Raw genomic sequence first — 17025 nt, 5'->3', positions numbered from 1 at the left:
ACTGTTTGGGGCCTGAGCCTTCACTCTACGCCTTTCAAGTGATTGATCGAGAACAGCGAAAACGTAAGTAGCTTCGATATGCATGATTGTTCTCCTTTACTTTCCTATTTTAACTCTTGGACCTTCTTTGATTCTTGCTGTAGAAATGATGAGCAAATTTAATAAGGATATGTACGCGAAAATCAGGGGAAGAAGAACGAACCCCTTTCAAGCATTAGCCGAAAACTTTGAAGTTTACTGATAGAGAGAGAGAGAGAAAGAGACGACGAAGAGGGGCTCGTCTACCCCCACTTTGGACTAAGCAAGGACGACTTCTCCTGCGGTTTCGATTGAAGAGGTCCCTACTCCTAAAAGACAAAAGACAGGGTACAAGGGTAAGGAGAAGATGGGTTCCAGCATTTGGGACGATACTGATACCACTGTGGCTCCAGCAGAAAAGAGATTTCCTTGTGCCTTCCCATGAGATGGTGAACCAGCATGTCCATAAGCTTGTGTAGGTACCCTTTTCTTGCCTTATCATCATCATTCATTTTTTTTTTTGAATGACTCCAGTGTTTATTCTTAGGTGTTGAGGGAGACGATGCATCTTACTTCACAATTTTTGGCGAGTAAGGAGAAAGTTGTCATGGCCACTTCGAAGGTAGAGGCTTTAGAGGCTGAGGCTTAGGGCTTGCAGAAGGACTTGATTGCAGCGATGAATGCACATAATACTTCCAAGGAGCAAGTCAAGACCTTGGCCGAGCAGCTTGAAGCTGAGAAGTTATTGACAAAGCAGAATGACGAGCTTCTCGCATCAGCAGGCCAGAGAATGAAGGTTGTCGTGGCTAAAGCCGTCCTTGCCTTCTAGACAACAGATGAGTACAATACTATCCTCTTCCAATGGTGCTTCAAAGGCTTTGAATTGTTAAGAAGGTACCTGATTAAACATGGGCCAGGAGTTAACCTAGAAGACCTGGATTTTGAAGCCGTGGATAAAGAAATTGAAGCGGATGAGGCATCCTTGTGGCTCAGGCTTCTTTGGCATCTGGAGAGGATCCTTCTAACGCTGACAAGGGTGGTGATGATGTTTTTCAGCGTGATCATACCGTTCCTTTTATGGTGAAATTTTATATATATATATGTGTGTGTGTGTGTGTGTGCCCTATGTGTTTTGGGGCTTTTGGATGAACACTTTTTTCTTTTTTTTTATCCCCATATGCTTTGGGGTTTTTGAATAATTTGCATCTTTAATTTATATGATGTATTTGTTGCCTTTTTCCTTCTTGTTCTAATTGTGGAAGCACCCTTTTTTTTTCGTCCTTTAGTGGACTTAAAGAATTTTTTGTGTCGAATCTTGGGTTGAAGTTATTTCTTCGTCCTTCTGTGGACTTAGATGATTTTTGCTGAGGCATTATTGGACGATGTACATCCCTCTGGGGATTTTTGTCGCCTTTTCTATCTAGACGACATTTCTTGTTTGAAGGAATTTATCGTCTTTTTGATCTGGACGACGCACATCCTTTGAAGGAGTTTTCATCGTCTTTTTGATCTGGACAAACGCACATCCTTTAAAGGAGTTTTCATCGTCTTTTTGATCTGGATGAACGGCCGTTTTATGTTTTTGAAAAGAAATAAGTAGAACATAAAAACTGCTGAATGAACCTGAATGATTACTTATGCAACTCTGAATAATTACTTACTTCGATACATTACTTGTATTAGAGAACATAGAATCAATTTGCGTTAATAGAAAGTACGGAATCAAATAATGTTAACTGCTTACAATTAGATCATGGATTCTTTCTCATAATACCTCTTTAGATGCTCGACATTCCATGGACAGGGTAGCTTGTTTCCTTCTAGGTCTTCTAGGTGGTAACTTCCTTATCGTCAATAGTGGACGACTTGGTAAGGTCCTTCTCAGGTTGGACCTAGTTTGCCTTGTGCAGGGTCCTTAGTGGTAGGAGTTACTTTCCGAAGGACGAGATCACCGATGCTGAATCTTTTTAATTTCACTTTTTGATTGTAGTATCTTGCCATCTTCTATTGGTACTTGGCCATTCTTTGGGAGGCTTGGTCTCTAACTTCGTCCAAGAAATCCAGGTTCTACTCAGTTGGTCGTCATTGAGTTTTTCATCAAAAAACTCTCTCCTGAAGCTGTTGAGCCCTACTTCCACTGGGATGACTGCTTCTGTGCTGTACGTTAAGTTGAAAGGATTTTCTCTGTTGGTGTTCTTGCCATCGTCCTGTAAGCCCATAGGACGCCTGGTAGTTCCTTGGGCCATGCTCCTTTTGCCCCACTAACTGAGACTTGATAATCTTGAGCAAGGTTCAGTTTGTTACTTCCTTCTGTCCGTTAGCCTGAGGATGCCCTAGTGACAAATACTTGTTTTTGATACCTAGGCTCGAGCAAAATGACCTAAACCCTTGACAATCGAACTGACAACCGTTGTCTGAGATAATCGTCCTTGGAATCTCGAACCTGCAAACAATATTTTTCCACACAAAATTTCGTACCTTAGCTTCTATAATCGTTGCAAGAGCTTCTGCTTCGACCCATTTCGTGAAGTAATCAATCGCGACGAGCAGGAACTCCATTTGTCTCTTTCCTTATGGTAGAGGGCCCATGATGTTGATCCTCTATTGTGCAAATGGCTAGGGTAAAGAGATGCTCGTCATTTCTTCCCCTAGGACTCGTTGAACATTCCCATATCTTTGACAACTGTCACATTTCTTCACAAAGTCCCCTGCATCTTGCTGCATCGTGGGTCAGAAGTAACCTGTCTTCATAATCTTCCTGACGAGGGGTTTTGACCCCATATAATCACCACAAATTCCTCCATGCACATCCTCAAGGACATATCTAGCTTCTTCTTCCTCTATGCATCTCAAGTAGGGCTGGGAGAAGCCTCTTCTATAGAGTTGATCATTCAATATTGTGAATCGGGTAGCTCGTTTTTGGACTTTCTTGGCTTCTTCAGGATTTTGTGGTAGTCGCCCATCCTTAAGGAGAGACAAAATTGGACTCGTCCATCCTTAGCGAGTATGCACAGGGAGGGTTTGAAATTCTTTGATACTGGGGAGATTCTGTTCTTCTAGCTTCCAATTGTTTGTCTTGTCCTGGATATTTGCTTATGTGCACTGTGCTACTTCATCAGCTTCTGCATTTTGTTCCCATGGAATCTGTATAAACTCCACACGATTAAAGTTGCTTACTAGCTGATTCGTCAATTTGAGATATTTTTGCATCCTTGTTTCTTTTGCCTCAAAGTTGCATCCTTGTTTCTTAACCACAATATTTTCAGCTCCTAGTGCCTGAGCTAGTCTGAGCCCTGTTAACAGAGCTTCATACTCTGCTTCATTATTAGTTACTAGGAATTTCAGTTGGACCACATATTTGAGAACATCTTCTTGAGGGGAGATAATAACGACACTTGCCCCACCTCCTTTTTGGGTGGAAAATCCATCTGTATTAATCGTCCAAACTTCTTCTCGATCGTCAACCTGCTCGTTGATGGTGAATTCTGCTATAAAATCTACCAATGCTTGAGCTTTAATAGCTGTTCATGAGCGGTATTCGATATCAAACTGGCTAAGTTTGATTGCCTATTGCACCATTCGTCCAGCTGCCTTAGGTTTGTTCATTGCTTTTTTGATGGGCTGGTCTGTCATTACTTTGATTAGATTAGCCTGGAAGTAGGGACGAAGTTTTCTTGAAGCCACTATTAGGGCGATGGTGATCTTTTCTATTCGTAAATATGGAGCCTCAACTCCCTGGAAGGCCTAGCTGACATAATACACAGGAAGTTGTATCTTATTTTCTTCCCTAATTAAGGTTGCGCTTACTGCCATGATAGACACCACCAAGTATAAGAACAAATCTTCACCTTATTTGGACGAACTCAAGAGTGGGGGATTGCTCAAGTAACGCTTCAACTCTTGGAATGGTGTCTCACATTCCTCCGTCCAGGCAAATGCCTTCTTCAGAGTCTTGAAGAAAGGGAGGCACTTGTCCGTTGCCTTCGAAACGAACGTGTTAAGGGCTGTCACTCTTCTGGTGAATGATTATACCTCTCTAGTTGTCCTTGGTGACGACATCTCGAGGATGGCCCTCACTTTTTCAGGATTTGCTTCAATTCCCCTTCGTGAAACCATAAACCCGAGGAACTTCCATGAGGAAACTTTAAAAGCACATTTGGAGGGGTTTAACTTCATGCTGTACTGTCTGAGCGTGTTGAATGTCTCCTTAAGGTCGTCCAGGTGATCATTTTCCTCTTTGCTCTTGACGAGCATATCGTCGACGTACACCTTTACGTTTCTTCCAATTTGTTTGTTCAACATCTAGTTTACCAATCTTTGGTATGTGGCCCCTGCGTTCTTCAAACCAAAAGGCATGACTCTGTAGCAATAAAGCCCTTGGCTAGTGATAGAGGCAGTTTTTTTTTTTTTTTTTTTTTTTTTTTTTTTTTTTTTTTTTTTTTTTTTTTTTTTTTATCTTCTTCGGCCATTTGTATCTAGTTATACCCCGAGAATGCGTCCATGAAAGTAAGAAGCTTGTGTCCTGCAGTAGAGTCTACCAGTTGATCAATTCTGGGTAAAGGGAAGCTATCTTTTGGGCAGGCTTGGTTTAGATCCTTAAAGTCGACGCACATTCTTCACTTCCCATTTGCCTTTTTGACCATGACGACATTGGCCAGCCACTTAAGATAGTAAACTTCTTGAATAAAGTTTACAGCAAGCAGTTTGTTTACTTAGTCCATTACTGCTTTGTTTCATTCAGGGGCAAAGACTCTTTTTTTCTATTGGACGGGCCTCTTTCCTGGGTCTACATTCAAGCGGTGTTAAATGATGTTTGCTGGAATCCCTGGCATATCTTCGTGGCTCCAAGCAAATACATCGAGATTGTTTCTCAGGAAATTGATGATTCCTTCCTTCGTCCTCGTGTTTAGATTCGACCTTACCTGGGTCGTTTTTGATGGATCCCTTTTGACTAACTCTATCGTTTCTAGCTTCTCAACAATCTCGAGCGTCTTATCTTCGATTACTCATGTATGGTTTTCTTTCGAGGCTAGGACAGCCTGGTAGCACTCCTTTGCCAACACTTGATCTCCTTTCATTTCTCTGACCCCCTGTTCCATTGGAAATTTTACCTTCAGACAGTAAGTGGAAGTAGCAACTTTCCAACGGTTGAGGGTAGGCCGTCCTACGATCACATTGTAAGATGAAGGTGAATCTATAACCAAAAAATTGTGTTTGTTGGTTACTTGGAGGGGATATGAGCCAGCTATGACCGTCAGCGTCACTATTCCATGGGGATATACCTTGTCTCTACTGAAGCTGACAAGGGGTGATTCGAAAGGACGAAGCCTTTTTGGGTCTACCTTTAATTGCTGGAAGGCAGAAAGGTAAATAATATCCACCGAGCTCCCATTATCTACAAGAACTCTCCTTGTGTTGAAGCCTTCGATCATGATCATGATGACCAGTGGGTCGTCATGAGGTTGCTTTACCCCTCTGGCATCTTTTTCTGAGAAGTACATGTCGTGGTTCGTCTGTCTTTGTTTCAAGGGAGGTAAGCTATGAACACTGTTTACTTGCCTTTGATGTGATTTTTTGAGGGATTAGAACGACCCTCCTGAAGTTGGTCCCCCCGCGATGGTTTTTATCTCCCCTATTGCACTCTGTGGATGAAGTGGTGGGTGATCTTCCCCTTGTTGAAAACTTCCATGCTGATCCTTCTAATTGTATTTGTTGGTTTCTCCCCTTTTTACATACTTATGAAGTTTCCCCTTCTAGATAAGTTCTTCTATCTGTTCCTTCAAATCTCGGCAATCCTCTTTGTAATGCCCGTGGTCTTTGTGAAAGCAGCAATATTTCCTCTTGTCACGCACACTAGGTGGTGACTGAAGTGGTCTGGGCCATTTAAGATATTGTTCCTCTTTAATCTCCATCAAAATCTGGTCAACAGGTATCACTAATCGTCGATTTCCATCATCATTCCTTCGGTCACCTCGATCTCTCTTCTGTCCCCTTCGATCGTCGTCTTTTTCCTTCTTTTTCTCCCTTGGTTTTTCTGCTCCATCTATGGCTGTTAGAGTGTCTTCAGCGTTCATATATTTCTGGGCTTTCAACAGCGCCTTCGCCATCGTCTTGGGAGGATTCTTTGCCAAGGACACCACGAAGTCTCTGGACTTCAATCTTGCTTTAAAAGTCGTAAGCTGCACCTTATCATCTGATTCATCTACCTCCAACATTCCCCGTGTGAAGCGTGTCACATAAGATCTCAAAGTTTCCTTTTTTCCTTGTTTGATTGTGAGCAAATGATTAGCTATCCTTTTTGGGCGTTGTCCACCAACAAAATGACAGACAAACGACCTGCTTAATTGCTCGAAATTGTCAATGGACGATGTTGGCAATTTGGTGAACCATTCCCAGGCTGCCCCTTTAAGGGTAGTGGGGAATAAGCAACACAGAATCTCATCAGGGGGCTGCTGAAGACCTAAGGTCGTCTTGAAATTGTTCAGATGATCTAACAGGTCTTTCAACCTGTCAAAAAGTTCGAGCTGGGGTAAACGAAACTTGGAGGGTACTGGGCACTCTTGGACGGCTGCGGTGAAAGGTGAATCCGTCTTTCTGACAATTCTGTCCAACCCTTGATCCATTTTTCCCTTAATAGCGTTTCTCAATTCGTCCATCTCCTTCCTCATTTCCCTAAGGAAATCCGAGTTTTGCCCTTCTGGAGTGCTAGTTCGTCCCCTATGACTATCTTCGTCCTTGTCTCTGTTGGTTTCTGGGTGGTTATCTCCCTATTTTAGCTGTTGCTTCATCTCCTGATTTTTCCTGGTGAGTTCTTCCACAGTGGCTGCGAGTGCCTGAATTTGTAGACCCAATGCAGCAGAATTCGAGTTAGAGCTGGATTCCATCTCTTTAAAATAGAACAGTGTCCTTGAACTGGATGCTCAAGAATGTGTTTGTTTCCCACAAACGACGCCAAACTGATGATGCTATGATCATCAGTAAAGATGGTCGTCCAGATTAGGATTGTCCACAATCGCTCTAGAACCTGGAATACGTCAAACTGCGAAGAATGTGGTCACCAGTGTGGTGCCAGCCACGGAGTCTCCGATGCCAAAGTTAGAAAGGCTTGGAAACAAAGGAAAATGATATAGCTTTAGTAAGTGAAATTTCTAGTAAGTGTTTTTCGTACCTTTCTGGAATCTTGTTTATGAATATATATAGGTGATTTCTTTTCTCTTCTAGCCGTTGATTCTATAATAATAATGGTGTTATTGCAGAATCTGTAACGCTTGTGCCGAGTGTTAAGTTGACAGATACACCTTCAACGGTATCGACATTCATTGCTATTTTTGTAACGTCTTGTCTTGATTAAAGGACGATGGCCAGGTCATTGTCAGGCAATCCCCTTAGACAGTGTCGACATTGGGGTCGTGCTTCTAGATCGTCCTTCTCATGTGGACGATTATATTTTTGGGACTATCAATGGCATTAGACAATCCTATGACGGTCCACTGATAATCATGCTCAGAGTAGAAGAATTCAACATCCACTAGGTACTTATTGATAATGAAAACTTCGCAGATATTATTTACTTACCTACGTTTCAACAGATGAAACTAGACAAAAAAAAGGATTAGGCCTTTCAGCTCTCCTCTGGTGAGCTTTACTGGGGATAGAATCGTCCCTAGAGGCATCGTCATTCTAACCATGATTGCAGGCACTTGCCCAGCATAGATCACCAAGGAAATTGATTTCCTCATAGTTGACTACCCATCAACATACAACATCATCTTGGGAAGGCTTACACTCAATAGGTTGAGAGCACCGACGTCAACATATTACTTGAAGGTGAAATATCCAACAGCCTATGGGGTAGGAGAAATCAAAGGAGACCAAGTTCTGGCAAGAGAGTGCTACCATGCTCCCTTAGCATCTAGGGAGAACCATACATGGGTGATCAATAAACTAGAGCCCATCCTCGAACCATCAGAAACACCACAAGAGTGAAAACCTGTATAGAAAGATCAGAAACACCACATGGGGATATACCTGGAATTGATAGAAAGATCATATAGCATCATCTTAACGTCAACCCAGAGTGAAAACCTGTATAGCAGCGGAGAATATTTGCACCAAAGCGCAACAAAGCAGTAACTGAAGAAGTAGAGAAGCTATTGGAAGCTGGTTTCATCAGGAAAGTTTTCTACCCAGATTGGCTAACAAACGTAGTAATGGTAAAAAAGAGCAATAGCAAATGGAGGATGTGCATTAATTTCACAGACTTGAACAAAGCCTACACAAAGGATAGCTTCCCCTTGCCAAGGATTGATCAACTAGCAGACTTAACTGTTGGGCACAAGCTCTTAAGTTTCATAGATGCATTTTCTGGATACAAGCAGATCCTCATGGATAAAGAAGATCAAGAGAAGACCTCGTTCATCACCAACCAAGGTTTATAATGCTACAAAGTTATGCCCTTTGGATTAAAGAACACAGGAGCCACATACCAAAGATTGGTGAACCGCATGTTTTCTCATCAAATTGGAAGGAATGTGGAAGTATATGTTGACGATATGCTGGTGAAAAGCAAGGACGAAGCCAACCACTTGGATGATCTGAAAGAAACCTTTAGCACACTACGTAAGTACAATATGAAATTAGACCCTGTAAATTGTGTTTTTTGCTATTGCTTCAGGGAAATTTTTGGGATTCAAGGTGTCCCAACGAGGCATAGAAGCAAATCCAAACAAAGTAGAGGCAACCATCAAGGTCAAATCACCAAAAATAGGGAAGGAGGTTTAGAGCTTGACAGGAAAGATCGCAACTCTAAACAGATTCATCTTCAGGACAACGACCAAGTGCATGCCATTCTTCAAGGTCTTGAAAAAGACCTTTCAATGGACTGACGAATGTGAAGAAGCCTTTGCTAAATTAAAAAAGTACTTGATGAAGCCACCATTGCTAAGTCCCTCGGTGATGGAAGAAAAGTTGTACCTCTACTTAGTAGTGCCTAACACCGTAGTAAGTTCAGCACTAATCAAAGAAGAAGAAAATGTCTAGAAGCCAGTCTATTATACCAGCCAGGCATTCCAAGGAGCAGAGGCAAATTACCCAAGGATGGAAAAGATAGTTTTCACATTGGTGGTCGCTTCCAAGTTACTCCATCAATACTTCCAAGCACACTCCATCGTCGTCAAGACAAACCAACCATTTAAAAAGATGATGAACAAGATAGATGCAACAAGATGACTCGTTCAATGGGCAATTGAGCTGGGCCAATTCAACATTGAATATCGGCCTCGACCAGTAATCAAATCCCAAGTACGAGAAAACTTCATCGCAGAATTCACTTACCCCTATAAGGAAGAAGAACTCCCCATGGAAATATGGACAATCCAAACAGATGGGTTTGCCATGAAGAAAGTATGAGGGGCAGGAGTAGTGCTCATATCCCTAGAAAAAGAAATATTGAAGTATGCAATTAGACTGCAATTCTCAGCAACGAATAATAAGGCAGAGTATGAAACATTACTAACAGGACTAAGTCTAGCAAAAGCTCTCGGAGCAAAGAATCTAATCATCCAAGCTAATTCTCAACTGATAATTGGACAAGTGAAGGGAGATTATGAAGCCAAGGAGGAGAGGATGCAGAAGTACCTGAAGATCGTCCAACAACTCTTGTAGCGCTTTGATAGCCTAGACTTTGTGCAAATCCTTCAGGCCAAAAATGCAAAAGCTAACTTCCTAACAAGATTGGCCTCGTTAGACAACTACAATGCGCCCTCTGAACTATGTGTAGAGATAAGGGGGCAACCAAGTACAGAAGGTGAGCAGGTTCTGAAGATAAAAGAACAAGACGAGTGGATGACTCCCATTGTCCGTTATTTGAAAGAAGGATGGCTCCTAGAAGATAAAATGGAAGCAAAGAAGGTACAAATTAAAGCAGCTCGCTTTGTCATCATTGACGATGTATTGTACAGACGAGGTTATTCACTCCCATACTTAAGATGTGCTAACTCAAAAGAAGCAGATTATGTACTCTACAAGATACACGAGGGAATTTGTAGAAATCATGTTGGAGTAAGGTCTTTAGCAAGAAAGGTATTTAGAGTAGGGTATTACTGGCCGACTTTACAAGAGGATGCACATGACCTTATCAGAGCGTGATAAGTGTCAATGCTTCGTAAACGTCCAGACGAGACCAGGAGAGATGACGATGCCCATATCCTCACCATGGCCTTTCGCCCAATAAGGGATTGACATTATGGGCCCATTCCCTTTAGGGAAGAAGCAACTTAAATTTCTAATGTCGCAATTGATTACTTCATAAAATGGGTAGAAGTAGAACTAGTAACAATGATAACAGATGCTAAAATCACTAGCTTTGTATGGACGAACATCATTTGCAGGTTTGGAGTCCCATGCGTCATAATATTGAACAATGGAAAGTAATTCGAAAATCCTAAGTTTCAAAAATTTTGCCAAGAATTAGGAGTCAAGAACCACTACTCTTTTCCAAGACTCCCTGAGGCCAACGGTTAGACAGAAGTGACGAATAGAAACTTGCTTAAAATTATCAAAACTTGGCTTGAGGGGGCAAAAGGGGCATGGCCTAAAGAACTACCAAATGTCCTTTGGGCATATAAGACGACCACAAGAGTACCAACAGGAGAAACGTCATTCAGACTGACATTTGGCACTGAGGCCGTCATACCAGTGGAAGTGGGACTGACGAGCCTCTGAGTCAAAACTTATGAAGGTCAAAAGAACCAATAGGAGCTTAACAGCAACTTAGATCTAATTGATGAAGTTAGAAGGAAGCCATGAAGTGAATGGCCAAACACAAGGAAGCAATGGCCAAATACTACAACAGAAAAGTCAAGGTAAGAAGGTTCAACACAGGAGACCTCGTCCTCAGGAAAATATCACAGGCAACAACGGACCCATCCCAAGGAAAACTGGGACCAGCCTAGGAAGGCCCCTACGAAGTAATCCATCACTCCAGAAAGGCTCCTACTACCTAAAGTCTTTAGATGACTTGGAACTGCCTCAACCATGGAACATAGAACATTTGAAGACGTACTACCAGTAAGGAATCTTTTACATTTCAAGTTACCTAATCTTCATATCAGTATGTACGACAGTTATTACTTTCGTCATTCATAGATAAATAATACATGAAAGCATTATTTATGCGTATTTACTAATGATTATCCATAAGTTATTTATCAACAACAACAAGTGCAACACTCAGGAGTTATTCTTGGGAGACGTCTCAAGAATCTCCATTGTTAAAAGTTCAAATCAAAAGCTGTTCAAACACAGCTAAAAATAAAAAATAAAAATAAAAAAAGTTGTTCAAACGCAACTAACATCGTCATTCAAACATGACTCAATAAAAAAGCTGTTCAAACATAGCTAAATATAAAAAAAGTTGTTCAAATACAACTAACATTGTCATTCAAACATGACTGAATAAAAAAAACTATTCAAACACAGCTAATAAAAAATTTGTTCAAACATAACTAACATCGTCATTCAAACATGACTCAATAAAAAAAGTTGTTTAAACACAACTAACACCGGCATTCAAACATGGCTCAATAAAAAAGCTGTTCAAACCCAGCTAAACATAAAAAAGTTGTTCAAACACAACTAACATCGTCATGACTCAATAAAAAAACTGTTCAAACACAGCTAAACATAAAAAAGTTAATCAAACACAGCTAATATCGTTCAAACATAGCTAAAAGCAAAAAAGTCGTTACTATCATCATTCAAACAGGACTTAATGAAAGGTTGTCCAAACACAACTGAGCATGAAGAAGTTATTTAACACAACTAAAGCATGAAGGTATCCAAAAAAACTTTCTTCATCTGAACACAGCAAAGATTTACTTATAAAAAAAATTACATGTTAGCAATTCATAAAAGAAGTTGCCATTGTTAGAAACAAATTGCATGCCCAAAACACACAGGCCTAAAGAAATTGTTCAGAAGAATTGCTCAAAACAACGAGCCCATAAAAGACATTGTTTTTGTCTTACAACCCCAAATAAAAATAAAAAAAAGGAAAAGAAAATAAATCACTGTTCATTGGGAGTTGGATCTGCAGGAGTTATGGTCGTGATCTCTTTAGTCACCTTAGCTATGGTCGTAGCCTCTTCCATCACATTCTCAGCTGTAACCTCGGAAGGACGATCAGCTAGTAATTCCTCCTCAACTTCACCCATGACAAGGCCAGAAAGGTCCAAATCCAGGTGATGCTTTGCCATCCATTTTCTAAAGAGATTAAGCCTTCCACATAATACTCACACAATTCGTCGGAGTCCTTGAACTCTTGCACCACCGCAGCCCTAGCTTTTTGCAACTTGAATTGCAGATCACCTATCTATTTATCCTTTACCTTTCAAAAATCTTTCTCCACTTGAAGACTCTTTTCCAGACACGCTCTTTGTCATTTTTAGCTTCAACATTAAGGACAACGACCTTGTTTTTTAACATCTCATTCTCAGCAGAAACGGATTTGATCATAGGCCCAGATGTGGCCACCTTCTTCTCGAAATCCAGAAGCTTCCTAGAGACAAACAAGGACTCCCCTAAAGCCTACATATGAAAAAAAAAATCTCTCTTAGCAAAAGCAAAACAAAAAAGAAGAAAGCAACCTACATTATCAAAACATACCTGCACAAGTTTCTGGATATGAGACAACATCACTTCACTGGATGAATTTGCCATCAAAGGACTTAGGTCGTCCACAGAGAGCGCCATATGAGCCTTCAAGGCAGCAGCATCGGCATCATCCTAGAAAGTTGGAAGAAAAGACTTGCCAGCAACCTTCTTCTTCTTCTTGGTTTCCTCTTCTGCAGAAGCAATCACCTCTAGAGGCGAGGTAGGGGAGGCAAGACACTTAGTAGGTGAATGGGCAGAGGGAGGAGTCACTACAAGGTCGTCTTTAGACGCATTGCCCGCCTTCAAACGTTTCCTTGATAGGAGGCCACTAACGAGGCCACCTTTCGCCTTCTTTTCCTGAGTTTCAGTCAACTTTTGTTTACTGAATCTAGTTTTTGTTCCTAAAAGGAAGAAGAAACTATAAATAAATAAATTTTTTTAAAAAAAAGTAGGAACACTCACTCTTTTTCACAACTTCAAGGTTTTTCCGAACCTTACTAGATGGTTCTAGACTTAGAAAATGAAGGAATAGCGATTGGGGAGAGACAAGCTCATCAAAATCATTGACAGTCTCTAAATATTCTTTCACCTTCTCAACACAACCGTGATATCTCTTCTTCAGACGAGGGCGTTGAAGAACTGCAAAAAGCAAGCATATTACATATCATCGTCACTTACAAAGAATAATAAATAACAGAAAGAACAGAAAAGAAGGACGCACCAAACACCAGAGTTCCCCAACTACGAAAAAATTTGGGGGCTTCATTTAGGCCCTCACTAGGGATGAGCTCCCAACCACTGCCTGAAATAAAGAGGAAGTTTGGTTTCTAATTTCAGAGGGACAACAAAGAGTCAAGTATTAACCTAGAAGCTGTATCCCACAGCTTAAATTCATAGTAGCCAGGGTCTTTGGACTTTCTCAGATGATAAAAGTGAAGAAATTCGTCTTTCTTGATGACGTCCCTGTCATTGGCGGACATCCACACCACCAAACAAGAAATGACGATCCGCCAAGAATTAGGCACTAATTGTGCTAGGACAAGGTGTAGATACGCAACAAGTTCCCTAATAAAGGAGCGAACGGGATGATGAAGACCGCTAGCAAAATCTGCTTTGTAGAAACAAACTTCATCAGCATATAAGTGACGGGCCCTATCCTCGTCACTCAGAATCCTAATTCTAACCGAATCAGGAAATTGAAACCTATCCCTAATTCGCTTGTCATCTTTCTCTAAGAGGGCACACTGGATGTTCTAGGTTTTATAGGGAGTAGAAGAGGAAGTAATTTCAGAAACCTTGTGATCATCAGACGAAGACAACCCTGTTTCCAACTTACTAGGCCTAACTTCCCCAGACATCTTCAGAAACCTAGTCACTCTAGCAGAATAAGAAACCAACGAAAATAAAGAGGAAAGGACAAACCTATACAGACAGTTCTCTCCCACAAAGAGATTAACCCCCTTGAGATGCTCTCCCTCCACAATCTCAAGCAAACAACCTAAGTGAGCAAAAAGAAAGGATACTAAGGGATAATCGACCCTAACAAAAGAGTAATCTACCATGGAAGAGCTGAAAAAAGAGAGAGGAGCATGAAGAACTGACCAGAAAATGCAGAACTGAAAAAGAAAGCTTGAAGAAGAGAAAAACCATAAAATTCGAACTGAATAAGGAAAGATTACGAAGAAAAGGAAACAGGAGGGAAAAATGTGAGATAAATGGCCAAAATGTGTGCGGGAAAACCGAGAAAAGTCTGCACGTCAAACACATCTTGACTGTACACGTGGCACTCAACAAATCAAACATCAACTCGTCATAAATGCGCCGTATATGAAATACGAAGCGTCAGACTGCTATGTTTTCATCTCGTCTAACAGACAAAAATTCAAACAAAAAGTCAACTGATGAGTAAGAAATTTATGATCTTCATTAGTTTGAGATCGTCATTAACCAAGAGAAGATGTTACGCATTTATTACGTTCATTGATGACAAAGTGTAACGGACGGTGCAACGGTCATAGAGTGAGCTGTGAACTTCAAACAAAGATTTTGTAATGTACTAGCCATTGAGCATAAATACAGTAATTCATTACCCATTAATTAGGCACACAACTATAAAAGAAAAGGCAACAAAAGTTAAAGGTACAGAAAAAATACTCTACGAAAATCACTCTCTACTCAATTCTTTCTAAAATCCTTCTCCCTTATTGACTTAAGTGATAGAGGCAGTTTGGCTAACGCCACACCAGCATGTCACTCTTTCACCCAGTTCATTTTTGCAAGTTTTTCTCCAACAAAGACGACCCCAATCATAGCTTTGTCCATCCACTACAACGAGGAGCTCAACTGCTAATTTTTTGCATCATCAAGCACGATTTAGAGCCTACAACTCACTGACAATTTCAGCACATCATCACTTCACATGATCCTTTTGCGCACAAGCAGAGATTTCAATAATTTGCTAGGAACATTGACAACAGTAGTGAAGGTGAAGTGTTACTACATCCTACGCTTTTTGGGTGAAGGTATAGGTCTGAAAACGATTTATTGCTTAAAACATTCATGCATGTGCAAGCACATGTGATTGTCTTGGTAATTCTCTTCGTTTGAAGTTTATGGCTACTGGACTTTATTGTTCTTAATTACTTATTAAATTGCAATTATTAAAAATTTAAAACTGATCAGGAAAGGAAAAGGCACGAATATGGACCATCAATGCTTAAAATTCATTTGGAGCTCATGTGATTTTATGTGCTCTAATGACATGAAATTTTTCCTTCTTCAATTTTTTTGCAATAATCATAAAGAGTAACAATGCTTAGTTTGATTTGTTTAAACATAACATTGTGTTATTTGAGTTTTATAACTCAACTGGTACCTTTTAATTAAAGTTTCCAATGAAAATTCAAATCCACCCCTCTAAATTATCAAATTATAAAAAAAAATTATAAAAAAAATTCCCAAATAGTTTGCTCATAACTCTCTACTTCATTTAAAGATTACAAACAAAGTAGTTGAATTGCTCAGTAGGCTAGTAATGCCAATACTTATTAATTTACTTGCTAATGTATATATCCTCTCTATTTTTTTTAGGGAAGTATATATCCTCTTTACCAAAAAGGAAATTTGTTTAAGTGATATAGGCCTTCGCGAAGATGTCAAAATCTATAAGCAAACCTAGGTTATATGTTTAAATGAAACCTAACTTATTACTAGTGAAAAAAATTCAAACTCTATACCTAGATGCTTTTGAGTAGGGATAGCAATAAGGCAAAATGGGGTTGGATGATTCAGGGGTGCCGTGTTCTCGTTTTATTCCCTCTTCAGGGTAGGAAAAACCTGTACGGGACAAATTTGGTGTGGAGGTTTGGAGGTAAATTGTCGTTTCTAATGTGATGGTTTCAACATTGATAAGGTAAGGATGAAACAAAAAAAAGTGAATGGGCAGTCAAGAGATAGAGAGTGCACCCCCAACTTGTCCCAAAAAAGTGTGTTTTGGAGATAATAATAAAATGTGTTTTGGAGTTTTCCTCATTTAGAGATTATATATATACACACACATTTGAAAATGGTAAGACAAGCAAAACTCATCCTCATCTTTTTACCTCTTTAAACGAGGAAAACTCGTTAAAGTTAGGGCCGGTAGTTTTTGCCATTATTACTTTTGAGCAGGTCTTCTGTTGCATTTTCTCCGCTCTGTACAAGTTGAACTAATATGTGATAGCATATATTGGGTTGCTATCAAAAATGAATGTACACACATAGAGTGGTCAAAGAAGAAAACAACACCACATCATATGTGAATTGGGTTGCTATTATCAATGGCCCAAATTGGCACTCTAATTTGAACTCTCTCAATGCTGATTGACGCTCAACTCAAATTTTCTATTTTTTAATCCAATTTCATGTCTTTTCTTTTCTTTTTCTTTTCTTTTTTTTTTACCCTTTTTTATTTCTTTTGATCAAACATGTTAACCAAGGAACAATTTTTTTTTTTTTTCCTTAAAAAAAGAAAAGAAACAAGGAACATATTGATGTTGGAAGAAGATTTCACTAGTAGTCGTGGAGTCATAATAGTGGTGTAAGAGAAAATTTCACTAATTATTGTTGTATACACTGAATTATATATATATTTTTTTAGTTTTAAATTATAATTATGAAGTCATGAATCACGAAGAATAACAGATACTCAGAAGGAACATAGGGAAGATCCGACGGCCGCATGTGTAAGCCACGTGTCACACCGTTTGTTGAACCTCATGGAGTTTTCGAAATTCCTGACCTTACTGAATCTCGGACCCCCCATGATTCCAAGAAGAGGCAATATAATATAATATAATATATTCTCAGACAAAAGAA

General features: G+C 40.0%; 1 protein-coding gene across 1 annotated transcript; it reads right to left on the bottom strand.

Moving 5' to 3' along the window:
* Positions 1-5771: 5771 nt before the first annotated feature.
* Positions 5772-6686, bottom strand: LOC112032927 (uncharacterized). The gene has a single exon (XM_024065693.2). It carries the CDS (start codon positions 6684-6686, stop codon positions 5772-5774), a length of 915 nt encoding a protein of 304 aa, XP_023921461.1.
* Positions 6687-17025: the final 10339 nt, after the last annotated feature.

This window comes from Quercus suber, unplaced genomic scaffold (assembly GCF_002906115.3).
Source record: "Quercus suber isolate HL8 unplaced genomic scaffold, Cork oak 2.0 scaffold_237, whole genome shotgun sequence".
Taxonomy (NCBI): Eukaryota; Viridiplantae; Streptophyta; class Magnoliopsida; order Fagales; family Fagaceae; genus Quercus; species Quercus suber.
The sequence above is the reverse complement of the archived record's forward strand: the minus strand, read 5'-3'. Positions and strand labels throughout refer to the sequence as shown.